The following is a 19,076-nucleotide window of genomic DNA, read 5'->3' on the forward strand; positions in this document are numbered from 1 at the left end:
ACGCATGGCGAGGTGTACCTTTTCCGACGCTTCGTCGCTAGTGATGTCATCACGCAGGGCCAAGGCGGTGCCGCCGCCGCGTCCTTTATATAAGGCCTTCCGAGCGTGCGCAAGCGCGCTCGAGTGCGGAGAGTGGGGTGGAGTATTGGGGGGCCTTGGCCCCGGCCGGAGCCGCCGTGGACCACGAGGTGGGCGGAAAAGCTGGCTTGCTCTGGAGACGCAGAAGGGAGGGCGCTGCACTCCCGACAGGCGCTTGTGAGGGGCGGGAAAAGAGCATGGCGTCTCCCTTGACCGGGCCAGGACCTCTGCTCCCAGCTGGCGCGACCTCTTCAGTTGCCCCTTTTTACCTCCCTTCCGGGAACCTTGTTTCTCTTCTGCTTTCGTCACCTTCTGCCGGGGTTTTTTCCTCCCCCCTTTACTAATCTCTCCTGCCTTGCCCTATAGTTGATAAAAAGTGTAACTAAGTGGGAGACCGACTCCTAAATTTGCTTGTTAGGTTTTCACATACCACTGTATGCGTTCTCCGGGGGAGTGATGGCGCATTGAGTAGGAAATAGCCCTGGTGCCTTTAGGTGATCCTGTGAAATGTGACATAAGTTGCCAGGACCTGTCTCCTGAAATGTAAGGTTCTCGTCGAAAGACCCTCCCAGCCTAAGATGCTTGATATCCAGGAAGCTGGTGTCCGGCATTGCCTGCCTGAGCCGTCCCCTTAGCCGCGTTATGATCGGAAAGACGAAGGAAGATCTAGCTGGACTGTAAAGGCAGCTGAGTACAGACCGCGTTTCGTGCTGTAAAGTGATGTAGTGTGTAAGCAATAAGAACACCGTTTTGTTTCAACTCCAGTTTCCTAAGTGAGTGCCCTATGAGTGATGCTCCTGGCCATAAGTTACTAGGGAAAGGACTCATTCTATGTCCTCAGGGCTGCTCTGCTGCAGAGAACCTTGGGAACCTGCTGTACTTGATGTCAGTCGGTGGAGGATACCAGCTGAGGAGAGTTACTTCCTCCCTTGAGTTAATAGCACCTCCCTGTGCCTGCAGATCACCTGTTTTTAATCATGACCTCTTGTTTTTCCACAGTTGAGTGTAGATTCTGAAGGGGTCCTGCCTCCATTGGAGTCAGGCAGCAGAGTTGTGATAAAGAGTGAAGGACAAATCTAGGAATTATGAGCGCCAACATGGTCATGGGTGAACCAAGGCTGAACTGGTGAGTTGCATCTGTTTGTTATCCCATAAAGAGAACTGAAGGGGGTCTGGTGGGTAGAATAGCAAAGGATTTATGACCTGGAGAGATTTGGAGGAAACAGGAGATACAAGTTCAGGGCCTGGGAATTTACCTATCCTCAGCACTCAGATCATTAGCTGTGATTCCATCATATATATATATATATATATATATATATATATATATATTTGATCTCTTAGCAAAGGAGGGATGTTGGAAATTTACCTTCTTATGTTTTAGAACCATGCCAATTTCCACATAACTAATAAAAAACACCCTTTTAAGAATATATTATTAAGTGCCTACCAGCCGGGTCTGACTCATAGTGACCTTCTATAGAGTTTGAACTACCAACCTTGTGGTTAGCACTCCAGTGCTTAGCCTACAGCTCCACACAAGGACTCCAAATCTTAGAAGCTGAATTATATGAAAAAGAATGTTTCTGAGATTGTAAATCTTTACAGAAGCAGAAAGCCTCATCTTTCTCCTGTGGAACAGCTGGTAGATTCAAACTGCTGACCTTGTGGTTCGCAGCCCAACTCGTAACCCACTACACTTACAGTTGTTGCTGTAGTTAAGTGTCATCAAGTTGGTTCCAACCCTTAGTGACCCTGTATAGAGTTTCCAAGGGGCGACTGGTGAATTTGAACTACCAGCCTTGCAATTCAAACAGACCTTGTGGCCGAGTGCTAACCTACAGTGCCACAGCAGCACTTCACTCCACTCTCAGAACTTCTTAAGTCTATACAAGCCCCTGCTGTTATATTGAGTATAGGGAGCCCTGGTGGTGCTATAGAATTAGCACTGGACTATAGCCACAAGGCTGGAGGTTCAAACCTACCAGCCACTCCACAGGAGAAAGATGAAGCTGTCTACTCCTGTAAAGATTATAGCCTCGGAAAAGCCTTGTATAGGGTCATTTGTGAGTCAGAACCGACTCAATAGCAGTGAGTTAGTTTTTTTATGTCAAGTATTAATGTAATTGTTGTTGTGAAGTGCCGTTGAGTCGGTTCCGACCCATAGCAACCCTGTATAGGGTTTCCAAGGAGCAGCTGGTGAGCTTGAACCGCTGACCTTGGAGTTCAAATGGCTTTGCAGTCTGGCGCATTAATCCACAGCGCCACGCCAGGACTAATGTAATTACATATGCCTTATTTTAGAGGTGAATGAGAACTTTGCTAATACAGCGCCTAGTTAAGTAGTGCATTAATTTTATAGGGATCTAACTAATATATGGAGCGCAGTGGTTCCATACAAAAAGCAGTAGACTGCATGCGAACCACAAGGTCCGCAGTTCAAGACCACTAATGGCTCCACAGGAGGAATATGAGACTTTCTGCTCCAGTAAGGATTTTAAAATCTTGGCAACCCTGTACAGGGTCGCTATGAGTCGCAACCGACTCGACGGCACTTAACAACGACAACTAAAGCATGTGCTGCTTTAATTCAATGTAGTACACATTTACTGGGCATCTGCTCCTTTCTAGCCGTAAGTAGGGAGATGCAAACATTAGAAGAGGTTATTAAAATGATCAAAATAGTACCAGAATCAAAGATTAAGTCAGTATTTGCTCAGTAGTAGTTGTTTATTGCAAAAAATGTTCCCATTCCCAAGGGGCTGGAAGTCCCTGAGGCTCATGACTGTTCTGTGGGATATGCAGAAATCTTAGATCTTAAAGAGACATCATAGATATAGTACCATGGCCAGGTCATAAGAAACTCTACACCGGTGCATTGTTGTTGTTATGTGCCGTGGAGTCGGTTCTCATAGTGACCCTGTACAGGGTTTCCGAGGCTGTAAATCTTTATGGGAGCAGAAAGCCCTATCTTTCTCCCACGGAACAGCTGGTAGTTTCAAACTGCCGACCTTGTGGTTCGCAGCCCGATTTGTAACCACTACGCTACACAAATGAAAAACTCCAGCTTAACTATTAATACCTTAGTCATAGTACTTTGGGTACCAAAAACCTATCGAGTGGATTCTGAATCAACAAGTCCATAGGACAGAATAGAAGTGCCTCTTAGGATTCTTTTTAAACATCTTTATGGAAACATTCCAACACATCTTTCTTCCATGGAACAGCTGATGGGTTCAAACCACCAACCTTTTGGTTAGAATGTAAGCATTTAACCAACAGTAAGAATTGGTATAGAGCAAAATGCTAGCGCTTTTGCTTATTAGTTATGTTTTGAGAATGGGCCAGTGAGAAGTTGGGATTTGATTAGATTGTTTCACTACTGTAGGTTTTAAGGGGTATGCATTGCATTCCTTTTCACTGCCATCAAGTATGTGTTCAGAGACAGCACCGATGTTGTAAAACCAAATACAGTTTAGATCTCCCTTTCCTACCAAAACCTATTAATCTTTTTCTTCTCTAGATTAGTGGTTCATAGTGTTAGTAATTTTTTAATTCCTTCATTCAGCCAGCATCTACTGAATGCAAAGTGTTAACTTGGAAAGACCAGTCTCTATGTTATGTTAAGAAAAATCAAAGAAGTATCATCACCTTTGAGGTGATTTTAGCAAAATTACACCATTTATCCCATTTGCCAAGTTAACGGAAATAGGTTGAACACTGAATCTTTGTAGTGTAGTCTCTTGACCTGACACAATAGTACATGGAATAAAAATAAGTTCAGAAGCATTTTCCTTCAACCTTCAAATCTCTTAACGTTATGCCTCACAGCCAGAGGTGAGCCCTGCCCCGACCCGCCCTTCATTCTACTTCATTCGGTCCTTACTCTCAAGTCTCTCTAGCATTTATTTAATTGGATACTAAAAAAAATACAAGCAAGGCTTGCTTATTGTTGAACTGGAGAATTTCAAAACGGACCTAGGGTGAAAGCTATCTGAGAAGTAAAACATCTAAAAGTCGTAGATTTGGTAGATGGAATTCGAATGCTGAAGAGGTGATTATCTGGGAAAGGGGTAAATTACAAATTAATATTGTACCATGTGATTTTAAGTTATCAAATGCAAGTGAATTACTTTGTTTCACAGGGACATTTCCCCAAAAAATGGCCTTAAGACATTTTTCTCTCGAGAAAATTATAAAGATCATTCCATGGCTCCAAGTTTAAAAGAACTATGCACTTTATCTAACAGGTAATTTATTTCTATTTTTCTGATAATGTGTATATTCAGTACTCTATGATAACCATAATTCCGGACCTTTTTCTGTATATGCGCATGTTTGTATACATCTATACAGAAGGGGACTTCGGAGGGTTCATGGAAAACCGGAATGAAAAGATAATGGAATTTTTCCATGAACCTTTGATGCACCCTCATACATAAATCTTTCTACAATTTTAAAACAAATGGAGTTACACTGTAACACTTTTTGCAGTTTACTCTTTTCATTTAAAGGGTATTTTATATATTTTTCCATGCTCATACAGATAGCTTAGTCTTTTTAATGGTTGCATATTACTTCATTATATAGAAGTATTTTTAATTCATTTAGCTAGTTCTCTATTACTAAATGTTTTGTTCTTCCCCTATTTTTGTAATTATGGGTAATATGTTGGTCAACTTTTTATCATTATTTCAATGAGAGTAAACGTAGAAATTGATTTGTTTGGTTAGATGATATGTATATTGTATAATAGATAATGTCAAAGGTTTTTTCTCTCTGGTATCAAAGTGCCTATTACATGATCATACTCACTTTTCATTGTTCATCTGCCTTTGATGTTAGCTGCCATTGAGTGGTACCTACTCATAATAACCCTAAACACAATAGAACAAAACATTACCCGGCCCTGTGCCAACCTCACATTCGTTGCTATGTTGGAGTTCATTGCTGCTTCCACTGTGCCAATCCATCTCATTGGTGGTCTTCCTCTTTCTCTCCATCCCAACACCATAACTCAAATGCATCAATTCTTCTACAGTCTCCTTCCTTATTCACGGTCCAACTTTCACATGCGTATGAGGTTGTTGAAAATACCGGAGCTTGAGTCAGGTGCACCTTAGTCCTCAAGGTAACATCCTTGCTCTTGAACACTTTAAAGAGGTTTGTGCAGCAGATTTTCCTAATGTGATACGTTGTTTGAATATTGAAAGTGCTATGGACTGCCAGAAGAACCAATAGGTCTGTTTTGGAAGAAGTGCAGCCAGAGTGCTCCTTGGAGGCCAAGATGGCCATTCGCTATCAGTGATGTTTGCAGCTGTTTTTGCATTGTCTTTATGAAAATTTTATTTGCATGTGATATTAATGGTATTGTCCGATGATTTCCTCGTTCCGTTGGATCATTTCTTTTTGGAATGGGCACAGATATGCATCCTCAGATGGCCAAGTAGCTGTCTTCCAAATTTCTTGGCAATGATTAATGAGTGCCTCCAGTGCATCAGCTTTCTGAAAGATTTCTATTTCTGTTCCATCAATTCTCAGAGCCTTGTTCTTTGCCAATGCTTTCAGTGTACCTTGAACTGCTTCCTTCAGTATCATTGGCTCTTGATCATATGCTACCTCTTGAAATGGTTGGCCATCGACTGCTTCTTTTTGGTATGGTAACTCTGTGTATTCCTTCATCTTCTTTTAATGCTTCCTGCATTGTTCAATATTTTTGCCTATATTGTTGTTGGTAAGTGCTGTCAAGTCGGTTCCGACCATAGCAACCCTGTAAAGGGTTTCCGAGGAGCATCTGGCGAGCTTAAACCTCCGACCATGTGGTTCAAATCAACTTCGTTGTCCAGCGCATTAACTCACAGCACCACACCAGGACTTCATTTTACCCGTAGAATCCTTTATTATTGCAATCAAGGCTTGAATTTTTTCTTCAGTTCCCTCAGCTTGTGAAATACTGAGCATGTTCTTCCCTTTTGGTTTTCTAGCTCCAGGTCTTTGCACATTTCATTATAATATTCGACTTTGTTCATTGAAATTTTCTGTTTAGCTCTTTTACCTCCTTGTTTCTTCCATTTACTTTAGCAGTACTACTCTGGAGAGCAAGTTTCAGAGTCTCTTCTGACACCCATTTTGATCTTTTCCTTCTTGTTTTCTTAATGACCTTTTGCTTTCTTCTTGTATGGTGTTCTTGATGTCATCCCACAACTCCTCTGGTCTTTGGTCTTTAATGTCTAATCATCAGATCTGTTCTTCAGAGCTCTGAATTCATGAGGGATATGTTCAAGGTCATATTTTGGCTCTTGTGGACTTGTTTTAATTTTCTTCAGCTTCTCCCTTAACTTGCATATGAGCAATTGATGATCTTTTCTACAGTCTGCACCTGGCATTGTTTTGCCTGATGGTCTAGAGCTTTTCCAGCATCTCTTTCCACAGATGTACCCAGTTTGATTTCTGTGCATTCCATCTGGTGAGGTCAGTGTGTATAATTATCTTTTACATTATTCAAATAAATGTATTTTCAATGAAGAAGTCATTGGTCTTGCAAAATTCTGTCATGTGATCTCCAGCATCATTTTTATCACCAAGGCCATGATTTTCCAACTACTTATCTTTCCTTTTGTTTCCAACCTTTGCATTTCAATCACCAGTAATTATCAATTCACCTTGATTACATATTTGATCAATTTCAAACTGAAGAAGTTGATAGACTTCTTCAATTTCATCATCCCTGGTATTAGTGGTTGGTGTGTAAGTTTGAATAACAATGGTTTTAACTGGTCTTCCTTCTGGTGGTGGTGGTTATGTGCCATGGAGTCGGTTCTGACTCATCAGCGACCCTGTACAGGGTTTCTGAGGCTGTAAATCTTTACAGGAGCAGAAAGCCTCATCTTTCTCCTGCGGAACAGCTGGTAGTTTCAAACTGCTGACCTTAAGGTTCGCAGCCCAATTCATAACCACTACACTATCAGAGCCCAATGGTCTTCTTTGTAGGTGTATGGATATTATCCTATCACAAACTTCTTTGTACTTCAAGACAGATCTTGATATGCTGTTTTTGATGATGAATACGATGCCATTCCTCTTCAATTTGTCATTCCAGCATAGTAAACCACGTGACTGATAGATTCAGAATGCTCATTACCAGTCCATTTCAGCTTACTCTAATACCTAGGATATCATTGTTTATGTGTTACATTTCATTTTGACAATTTCCAGTTTTCCTAGATTCATACTTATGTACATTCCATGTTCCAGTTGTTAATTGATGTTTACAGCTATTTCTCTTCATTTTGAATAGTGCCTCATCAGTAAATGAAGGACCCAAAGGCTTTACTCCATTCACATCATCAGTGAACTCTACTTTAAGGTGGCATCTCTTCCTCAATTGTGTTTTGAGTGCCTTCCAACCTGAGGGACTCATTTTCTGGCAGTATATCTGATAATGTTCTGGTGCTATTCATAGTGCTTCAGTATTCAGTATTCTGGTGCTGACAGTGTTCACTGCTATTCATAAGGTATTCAGTGACTAAATATTCAGAAGTAGTCTGTCTCTCCTTCCTAGTCTGTTTTAGTTTGGAAGCTCATCTGAAACCTGTCTACCATGGTTAACCCTTTAGCAGTTGGGTTTTTTTTTTTTTTTTTTCTTTCTCTCTCTTTATAATCTAGTGTGGTTGAATCTTGAAATCAAGTAGTGGCATTTATTTAAAAAAGTGTACAAGTACACCAAATAAAGAATTAGGAGAACTTAGTATTTACTTTCATTTTTGTGCTGTGCTTCTACCATGGAGAAAGCATATCTTCTTTCACAGCCCGATCCTATATTATTCAAATTCCCATTCAGGGAACCCATCTCTTCCTGTGTTTTTATATCCATATTATCAACCCTTTGTTACTTTAATATCTCTGGTCTCTTAACTTTTTTTTTTTTTTTTAAATCATCTCCATCAGTATTGAAAAGGTATCATGTTTGTCCTCTTGTAAACACATACTTCAAGATTACATTCTCTTCTGTTTGCTATGTTCTCTCACTTAGCCTTCTTTAAAGACTGGCCCATGCCTACTGTATTCTCATACCACATCCCAGGCTTTTGCTTTTCACTGGAGGATCCACTCTTATCCGGCTTTCACCCTCACTGCTCTGTTAGAATGACTCTTCTCAGGGTCATCCGTGAACACATGGCTGACAAGCTAGCTCGCTCTCCTCATTTTCCTCCCAGCTCCTGGTTACTTCTCAGTCTTTTGTCATCTTCCTCCTTAGCCTTCCCATTCTGGTTGATCACTAGGTTACTGTGGAGTTTTTCCACTCAACCAAATCTTTTGTAACTGAACCTCTGATGATGTGTCTGTGTAATGAAATCAGTCTATAATTACTGAATATAATAATAGACCTACAGGCTTATAAAAACAGAAATTTATTGTCTGATAGTTCTGGAGATTAACAGTCCAAAGCAACATGCTAGGCAGGATATGTTCCCTCTGAAGTTTTTATGGGAAGATTTCTTGTCTCTACCAACTTTTGGTAGCCCCCAGGCATTCCTGGACTTCTGAATACAGCTTTACGTGGCTATCCTTCCTCTGCCCAACTTGGGATTGGCTCTATGCTTTTAGTATGATGAAAACACTCAAATTGTATTAGGACTCATGTGTACTCTAATGTGTCTCATAGTTACTAATAATATCTTCATGTTCAGAGGTACCAGGTTTTAGGACACAAACCTATCTTCTTAGGGAATACAGTTCATTCCATAACAGTGTTGAATGGAAGGGTGTATAGTGGATTATAGGCTCCAAGAAAACAGCAACAAGATTGATTAAGATGATCAATACTTATTCTTTTCTGTGCTAAGAATGATTCCAAGTGTTTTACAGTTATTACCTCATTTAATCATCAGAACAGCCTATGAAATATATATAATTCTCCTTCCTTAAAAAAGTAATATAAAATAGACCCGTAATAGTATTAAAATAGACCTTTATTGTAAAAGGAGTCCTGATGTGTCGCTGTGTATTTATGCGCTAGACTACAAAGCCGTTTGAACTGCAAGGTTGGGGGTTCAGGCTCACCAGCTGCTCCTTGGAAACCCTATACCGGGTCACTATGAATCAGAAATGGCTTGACAGCACTTAACAACAACAATACTGTAGAAGGACTTCTGGTGTCATGCTGTAGGATCAGCACTGGACTGCGAACTACAGGGTCTGCAGCTGAAACCCATCAGCTACTCCTAGGAAACCCTATGTTGGGTCACTGTCAGAACTGACTTGATGGCACTTAACAACATACTGTGAAAACAAAACAAAAAAGTGTTGCCATCTAGTTGGTTTTGATTCAAAGTAACCCAGCCATGTGGGACAAGGGAAAAGGATCCTATAAGATTTCCAAACTTGTAATTTTCCCAGAGTGTGTAGATTGCCACGGCTTTCTGCTCTGGAACCCTTTGTTTGCTTGAATTGCTAACCTTCAGCTTAGCAGTCAAGTGTTTACCAACCATTGCACCATAGGGCTCCTTTAGACATACACACACGCACACTTACAATAATATAGTCTTTTTTCATACAGTTAGGACTGTATTGTGGCATTTTGCTTTGCCCATTTTGTTCAGTGGTTAAAGCACTCAGCTGTTAATAGAGCAATAGTTCAAACCCATTAGTGGGAGAAAAGATCTAGCAATCTTCCCATAAAGAATCTAGCTTAAGAAACCCCACGGGGCAGTTCTACTCTGTCCTTTAGGGTCATTACGAGCAGGAATCAGCTCAACAGCACGCGGCAACAACAGCGTATTGTAGGGATCTCTCCATATTAGCTCATAAAGATTAACCTCATTCTTTCCCATAGCTGTATCATTCCATTGTTTGAGTATATCAGAATTTTTTAATGGACCCTTGTTGACTCATATGGCTCGTTATCATTGTTTTTCTATAACAGTGAGGATCATTTTTGCATGTGTTCTTATGGATGACCTATAAGTGGAGGATTTGTGTACTTTTTTATTTTGTTAGATTTTTGACATTAAAGAAACAAGTGCTTTTTTGATCCCACCAAATGAATACCTAAGTGACTCAAAAATAAGTAGTTGTATTAAAAAGGGCAATTTAAAAGTAAATATTTTAAAGAGACAATTTCAAAAGCACCATTTTTCTTGCTAGGGTGCAGGATTGTAATGTAGAATAGCTTTGTATGCAATTCTATGTGGAGGCCCTAGTGAGAGATTACTTACTGCCTTTACTGATGTCAACTACAGAAGGGTAAATGATATGAGGACCCCTATTCATATGCACTTAGGAATATTTTTTAAAACTAGTATTCAACTTGCATCACATCTTGGGATAACTAATTCCCTAAGACTTACTGGAAATTAAGTAAAGAATTTGCTTTTCTTCATTTAAATGAAAGAAAGCCTACCAATTCTAGTGTCCTAGGATTTAGTAAGCAAATCTTTCTTCACTTTTTTTTTAATCTCTCACCATATTAAGAACTTTATCTCAGCTTTCATCTTCCCATACTAAGAAGTTCTCATATTGAATTTCTTAATCCTACCACTGTTTCTTGATTGATTGTAATAGTTCTTTTCCACACCATTTATGCCTCCTGAAGAGTAACATATCCGAACAGTGGGATATAATCTAGCTTTGTATAAGGGAGAGGTCATTTTACCAGCAGCTGTATACACCTAACTCCTAAAAGCTTTGTTTTCTTAGTATGTGCATATTTTTCTTTAGGTTTCCATGGAGCGGAAAATAATTTATTGATAACACTTTACCTTTTAGCATAGAAAAAATAAGTTTCCAGTCTTTTTTCCTAACATCAACTTTTATTAAGATTGTTACTGTAAGGAATGGATTTTCAAACTGTGTTAATTTAAACTATTGTCTTGGTGGAAAAGTCAAAAAGCATATAAATTTTTTCTTAGCTTAATTTTGTATTTTTTGTCTTTTCTAACATATTTTTAGAAACTATCGGTATATTAAATTGCACTGTTTTCAACAATGTGAGATTTCTATTCAGTCCTAACCCATCCACAAGAAAGCATTTTACTCTTTGTTAATTTCAAGATCAAAAACTTTTCTTTTGCTCTTTGTATCCTATAAAATATTCACAGAACAAAAGGGCAACTTGAACAGTGTCTTTACTACATATGAATATTGTTAAGAAAACTATTAATGGTGTTGCTTTTCTGTGAAGCACCAAAAGTAAATAAAATTTATTGTAGAATATTTGGGAAGTACTTCTAAGAATAAAGGAGAAAATGAAATTGTTCCGTGTACTGTTCATATAGAAATAACCACTGTAAACATTTTATTATACACTCTTATTTGTCCCCCCCTTTTTTTAAATTAATATTTCTTGTTCCTGTAATTTGTAATGAAGTATTAAATCAACAGAAAATTTAGCTTCAAATCTAAGGAAAAATATGAAGCTTTAATATGTTTAGTGGAAAAGTAAATCAAACTTTGGAGGTACAACATGACTTTAGAGGATAGAAGCACCATTCCCAAATTCTACTTTTTAAGAAACTATCCAAAGTGATAGGCATAAAGTACAAAAAACAATAAGTTTTAGATCCTGCCTTTTTTTCCTAATAGAAACTTTAAGTCAAAAAAGGAGGATGGGTAGTTGACAAAATGAAGGTGGGAAACTTCAAACCATCAACTGGAATAAAGTATAATGCTGTAAATGTGGCTGGAGAAGCCCTGTCAGATGCTTTTGGTTTGCACCCTGATGAAGATTTTGACAGCACAGTGCTCTGAAATGATCTTGATGTGCTGCCATTTCATTCTTGGCTGAATGTAGCCAATTTAAACTGCTAGAATTTCTTGACATTCATATGCTGGCATATCTGAGTCAGCATCTTGTTGCTGCAGCAGCTTAATTAAATTTGCCAGTTTGTGCCACAAGGACAGACATGTTCTCATATTCAGAGAGACAGCTGTGAAGCAGTATTGTTAAGAGTTGCGGACACAATACTGTTAGGTTTGAATAGCTCTCAAGACATTTTTTAGTGAGAAATCAATTTGCTGTAATGAATTTCTCCCAAGATCAGCAGTTAATATTCATTTTGTTAACTTGAAATATGCTTATTTTTATGCAGTTACTGGAGAAAGTTTAGTAGCCAAATATGTCTTTCACCTGCTTTATTTTCAGAACTAACCTAAAGCATCCTTATTTTAATTTTCAAGACTTGTTTCCTAATCGGTAAACACAGGCAGGAAGTGGAAAGAGTCCTGTGGAGTTGTGAGAACTGCTGTGATGGGACATGAAGCAGGTGTATGAATTGTTGAATGGAAAAGTAATTTGCTCTGTAAACGTCCACTCAAATCATGATTAAAATTAAAAAAACACACCAAGATTTCTTTCCCATTCACTAACCAGCTCTCTTGATTAATTTTTCAGCCCTAGGTTAGCAGAATATAAGAGTATCTTGGTATATGTGGCTTTATTTTGGTAGCTTAAATCCTTTTTTTAAAAATGTTCTTTTCATCTTTTGGAACTTTTGCAGTCTTAGTCTAGTATTGTAAATTTCATTTAAAACAAATTGTAGTTTTGATGGAGCTTAACGTACCCTTTGCCCAGAAACAACTCTAGTTTGATAAGTCTCAACCTTATTAGCCCCAAAATCCCAGTGTACTTTTTATATTAAATATTTATAAGAAATAAACCACATCTTTTTTTAGCTTAAAATGAAATTACTAGATTAAAAATTACTGCATATATAATTTAAAGAATAATGTTTTAAATATAAAAAATGAAAATAATTTATATTAGCATAATATGTATTTTAGGATAAATGCATAGAATCTACTACACTAGAAGACATGATGAAATTATATGCACAAGTTAAAATGAATAACACTGAATTTAAGAGAAGTAGGAAGAGAAGCCAAACCATAAAATGATGTTAAGTGCTGTCAAGTTGGTTCCAACTCAACAACCCTGTGTAGGGTTTCCAAGGTGACTGGTGAGTTTGAACCGCCAACCTTGTAGTTCAAACCTACCGTGCAGTCCATATTTCATTAACCTACAGTGCCACACCAGGGCTTCAAACCATAAAATAATTATAAGGAAAATAGGAATAAAATAATTTGGTTATGATAAGTAATAAAAGACAAGAATTATTTGTGTTTGGTAAGAGAAAGACTAAAGTGACCTTTGAAAGTTATATAGTCCTTAATACTTGATTGTATGGAACACCACAGCTACCCATATTACACAACTTTGCTTGCCAAAAGTGAAGAGGATTTGAAGCACTTATTGATGAATATCAAAGACTAGATTTCACTATGAATTGCACTTCAACATAAACTAAACGTCCTCACAACTGGACCAGTAAGTAACATCATGATAAACAGAAAACGTTGACATTGTCGAAGTTTTCATTTTATTTGAATTCATATTCATCACCCATGGAAGCAGCAGTTAAGAAATCAAATGATATATTGCACTGGGCTAATCTGCTGCCAAAGACCCCTTTTAAAATCTTTAAAAGGAAAGAAATGCCACTTTGCTGACTAGGGTGCATCTGACCCAAGCTATATTTTCAGTCACCTCATATACATAAGAAAACTGAGCAGTGAAAAAGGAAGACCTAAAAAGCATTGCTTTTCAACTGCCAGGAAATCAAATCTGTCTTGAAAGAAGTAAAAAGCTCCTTAGAATGGAGGATGGGTGAGACTCCCTCTCACATGCTTTGGACAGGACATGTTATCAAAAGGGACCAATCCCCAGAGAAGGACATCATGCTTAGTAAAGTAGAGGGTCAGCAGAAGAAAAAGGAAGACCTTCAGTGAGGTGAAATGACACTGACTGCTATACCTAGGGAGTTGCTGTGAGTTGGAATTGACTCAATGGCAACAAACAACACTAAAAATGATGTTACCCCATCTAGTATACTTCATCTCGAAATGCTTTTAGTTCTTTCCCGAGCCCCCTTTATTGTTATCCCAATCCAGATAACAGTCACATGTGATTTTTGTTAAATGTCATCCGAGTCGGTTCTGACTCATAGCGACCCTGGATAGGGTTTCCAAGGAGTAGCTGGTGGTTTAAACTGTTAACCTTGTGGCTCACAGTCCAGTACTGATCCTACAGCGCCACACCAGGAGTCTTATGTTGTTGTTGTGAAGTGCCATTGAGTCAGTTCCGACCCATAGCAAACCTGTATAGGGTTTCCAACAAGCAGCTGGTGAGCTTGAACTGCCAACCTTGCAGTTCAAATGGCTTTGCAGTCTGGCACATTAATCCATAGCACCACACCAGGACTCCAGGAATCCTATATAGCCTTCTAAAATACCTATCTGGAATAAATGCTAAGAATGTTAAGGATCATTGTGTGGCTGTTTCAACCTCTTCATCTCTGATCATGATGTCTTTAGGGTTCTTCACGGACATGGATTCATTATGTTCAGTTTGGAGAATTGAGATCTCCGGTGTCACACTGTATTAATGTACATATTTACTTTTCTTCCCCCCACCCCATTCATTTGCCTGATCTGCTTAATTCTAAGATCCTGGAGAGCAGGGATTGAATCTTGCTCAGTATCAGTCATAGCTCCAGGATGTAGCATAAAACTGGCACATGGCATTCACTAAGTAAATTTTCATGAATAGAGAAATGAAGGTTAATCAACAGATGATAATCTCATTACCTTCCCTTCCTCTGTAGATTATTGTCTTTAAATGCAGCCAGCTCATTGGAACCATTACTGTGCTGCCAATTAGAATTGTGGAGTTTGAGTGCTAGCTGAGGACATTTTGCTTTCGTAAGGACTGTTCAATTCTATTAAAAATGAATATTCTATCAATTGAATACTAAGAATAGAGCTAGATTATGAACAGCATAAGAAACTTTCTATGCAGGTACCTTAATTGGATGGTAAGGCAAATTTTTTAAACTGAGAATAACCAGTTGTTGGCAAGCCAAGTCCTATTCATGATGACCTTGAGTGTCAAAGTAGAAGTGTACTCCTTAAGGTCAGAGACTGATTTTTTCCAGTAGATAAACAGGCCTTTCTTCTAGGCTTTCTTCCTAAGGGCCGTGGGTCCATTAACTTTTTAGACTGAGCAGGGATTCAAAATTAAAAAATAGCATTTCATAAACAAATACAGATTCTCTTGGTGTATTTCATTATAGATGTATGCCAAAATTTCTCTTTGCAGTCATAAAAAACAAAGTTGTTACATGGCTTTCTGTGGGTTAATGCACTGGACTTCAAAGTCAGTTTGAACCTCAAGGTTTAAGCTCACCAGTTGCTCCTCAGAAACCCTATACAGGGTTGCTATGGGTCAGAACCGACTCTGCACTTAACAATAACAACATGACTCAAAAGTGGTAGAGTGGTGTATGACTTCTAGAACCTCTACTGTGTCCATAAAATCTCGTGCACAGTGTTGGAATTTCATTTTTCAAATCTTGAGAAAATTAGAAAAATGTAGAATTCAGAAAATTTGTTAACCAGTTTTTAACCTCACTATATCTTACTCAGTGACTTTTGTTTGTTAACTGATAATATCTTACTAGAGAATTTGGCATCAGAAAAAAAAATTTCATTATAGTAAAATATAAACATGAAATAGCCTGCATGTTAATTATTGATAGTAATTTAGCTCTTTTCAATAAAGAGAAAAAGTTGGGCAGTTGAATACCTAGTATATTTGTGCTTATTCTCCATCAATAATTAAAGGTAAGTTTGCAATGTGATCCTATCTTGCAAAATACATAATCTACACTAAGTGTCTGAACATCAAAATGCAGGTGGCAGAGTTAGATAATAATCTAGAATTTGCTGTGTTAATCGCACTGTATTCTCCTGGGTGATTGAGAATCATGAAGTTCTATGACAGTAATCTTCATGTAAACACATATTTGTAAATTTTTTTATTGTGGTTTTTTTTGTTTGTTTGTTTGTTTGTTTGTTTTCCAGACGTATAGGAGAAAATTTGAATGCCTCAGCAAGTTCTGTAGAAAATGAGCCGGCAGTCAGTTCAGCAGTTCAAGCAAAGGAAAAAGTTAAAACCACAGTTGGAATGGTACTTCTTCCAAAACCAAGAGTTCCTTATCCTCGTTTCTCTCGTTTCTCACAGAGAGAGCAGAGGAATTACGTGGATTTGTTGGTTAAATATGCAAAAATTCCTGCAAATTTCAGAGACGTTGGAATAAATAAAAATGACTACTTGGAATACTTGGTATGTATTTTAGTTTTCATCTTCAGTAAAAGTATTAAAATTTAGGAAGTACTTGTAAATTATCATCTGTATTTCTAGGTATAGTAATGTTAACAAATACCTCTTTTTCAACAACATATATGGTGATTGTACATGTGGACCTCACTAGATGGAATGCACAGGAATCAAATTGACTACATCTTTAGGAAGAGAACCTAGAGAAGCTCAATCATATCAGTCAGAACAAGGCCAGAGGCCGACTATGAAACAGACTATCAGTTGCTCATATGCATGTTCAGACTGAAGCAGAAGAAAATTAAAACAAGTCCACAAGAGCCAAAATATGACCTTGAATATATCCCATCTGAATTTAGAGACCATCTCAAGAATAAATTTGATGCATTAGACAGTAAAGACTGAACACCAGAAGAGTTGTGGGATGACATCAAAAACATCATACGTGAATAAAACAAAAGGTCATTAAAAAGAAAGAAAAGGCCAAAATGAATGTCAGAAGAGACTCTGAAACTTCTTGAGTGTAGAAAAGCTAAAACCATATAAAAAGGAAATGTACGAAGACCTAGAGTCTGAAAACGAAAAGGAAAGAACACATTCAATATTTCTCAAGCTGAAAGAACTGAAGAAAAAAACTCAAGCAGTGGCTTGCAATATTGAAGGATTCTATGGACAAAATATTGAATGATGCAGGAAGCATCAAAAGAAGATTCAATAAATACACAGAGTCATTGTACTAAAAAGTATTGGTCGATGCTCAGCCATTTCCAGAGGTAGTATATGATCAAGAACTGATGGTACTGAATGAAGGAAGACGCCCAAACTGCTCAAAATGCATTGCCAAGAAACAAGGCTCCAGGATTTGATAGAATACAAATTGAAATGTTTCAGCAAACTTATACAGCACTGGAGGCACTCATCTATGCCAAGAAATTTGGATTATGAAGCTATACACTGACAGGGTGTTGTCAGAAACTCAAGCTAGATTCAGAAGCAGTCGTGGAATTAGGGATATCATTTCTGATATCAAATGGATCTTGCAAAAAGCAGAGAATACCAGAAAGATGTTTACTTGTGCTTTATTGACTGTGCAAAGGCATTCAACTGTGTGGATATTCCAGAACACTTGTGCTCATAAGGAACCTGTACCTAGACCAAGAAGCACTTGTTCAAACAACATGGTGATACTGAATGGTTTAAAACTGAAAAAATGTGTAGCCGTATCCATACTTAGTCAGTCTGTATATTGAGCAAATCTGAGAAGCTGGATTATGTGAAGATGCACATGGTATCAGGATTAGAGAAAGACTCATTAAGAACCTGAGATACACGGATGGCACTGGCACAACCTTGCTTGCTGAAATGAAGAGGACTTGAAGTAGTTTCTGATGAAGATCAAAGACTACAGCCTTTAGTATGGATTGCATGTCAATGTAAAGGAAACAGAACTCTTCACAATTGGACCAATTAATTCTGTGATAAACAGAGAAAAGATTGAAGTTGTCAAAGACTTCATTGTGCTTGGAGGCAGCAGTCAAGAAAGCAAACACTGTGTTGCACTAGGCAAGCCTGCTGCAAAAAAAACCTCTTTAAAGTGCAAAGATGTCAGTTATTGAACTTAGGTATGCCTGACCCAAGCCATGGTATTTTCAATAGCCTTTTATGCATGTGAAAGGTGGACAGTGAGTAAGGAAAGCTGTAGAAGAATTGCATTTGAATTATGGTTTTGGAGAATATTAGAAGAGCATGGATTGCCAGAAGAACAAACAAATCTGTGTTGGAAAAAGTACAGCCGGAATGCTCCTTAGAAGTGAGGATGCTGAGACTTTGTCTCTTGTTTTTTGGACATGTCAAGAGGAATGAGTCTCTGGAGACTCATCATGCTTAGTAAAGTGAAGGGTCATAAAAAGAAAGAAGACCTTTAACAAAATGAATTCACACAGTGGCAGCAATAATGGACTCAAACAGCGGTTGTGAGGATGGTACAGGTCTGGGCATTGTTTTCATTCTGCTTTTAATAGAGTCACTCTGAGTCAGAACCAACTCCATGGCACTTCACAACAATGTATTAACCAAAATAGAAATTTGAAGGAGGTGCTGGGGATTTTTTTGACAGACCATGGTGCTTTAATTCTTTTGTTGATTCATTTTGCATACTTTGGAATATATCTTGCTCCAGCTCATTGCTTAAGTAGTAGCGTAATTTATTGAACCACTTCTTTGTTATTGAACATTTTAAACCATTCCAATGTCTAAGTTATATAAATGATGCTCTGCTGGACATCTGTGCAGCAAAATCTTTGTTAGTGTCTATGAACGTTTCTGTAAGAGAAATTCTTAAAAATTCTTGCCAAATCAAAAGCTATGCATGTTTTTAACACGCATGTTTTGATCTGCATTTAACACAATGGTAAATTGTTCTGTAAAAACCCATACCATTTTGTACCACTATTGTATGAAAGTTTGTTTTTGTTTTTGTTTTTTTTTTTTAAGGTTTATTAAAACTGGACCTTACCTTTATGGCTTCTGATATTAACTCTGTTGAATATTTTTGAAAAATATTGCTCTTGTTTTTTGCAGTAATTTAATTTGTACTGGTTACTAATAAAAATGAAGATTTTTTTGTAAAGCTTTTTAGTTTATTTTATAAACAAAACCACTGCCTTAGAGTCACGTCAGTTCAGACTCATCACAACCCCTTAGGACAGAATAAAACTTCCCTCTAGGGATGACATCAAGAACATCATACATGAAGAGAGCAAAAAGTCATTAAGAAGACAAGAAAGAAGGAAAAGGTCAAAATGGATGTCAGAGGAGACTCTGA

At 38.0% G+C, this 19,076-nt stretch overlaps 1 protein-coding gene across 2 annotated transcripts in view; it reads left to right on the plus strand.

Annotated features, from left to right (window-relative positions):
* Positions 1 to 1,163: 1,163 nt before the first annotated feature.
* Positions 1,164 to 19,076, plus strand: part of NARG2 (NMDA receptor regulated 2) — a 62,698-nt gene continuing 44,785 nt past the window's right edge. The window contains exons 1-3 of one of the 2 annotated variants that reach the window (XM_006831582.1): positions 1,164 to 1,204; positions 4,224 to 4,328; positions 15,997 to 16,258. In XM_006831582.1, coding sequence (XP_006831645.1) covers positions 1,164 to 1,204; positions 4,224 to 4,328; positions 15,997 to 16,258 — 408 coding nt within the window. Of the gene's footprint in view, positions 1,205 to 4,223; positions 4,329 to 15,996; positions 16,259 to 19,076 lie in introns of those variants that run through there. The other variant, XM_006831583.1, reaches the window with a different exon arrangement.

This window comes from Chrysochloris asiatica, unplaced genomic scaffold (assembly GCF_000296735.1).
Source record: "Chrysochloris asiatica unplaced genomic scaffold, ChrAsi1.0 scaffold00004, whole genome shotgun sequence".
NCBI lineage: Eukaryota > Metazoa > Chordata > Mammalia > Afrosoricida > Chrysochloridae > Chrysochloris > Chrysochloris asiatica.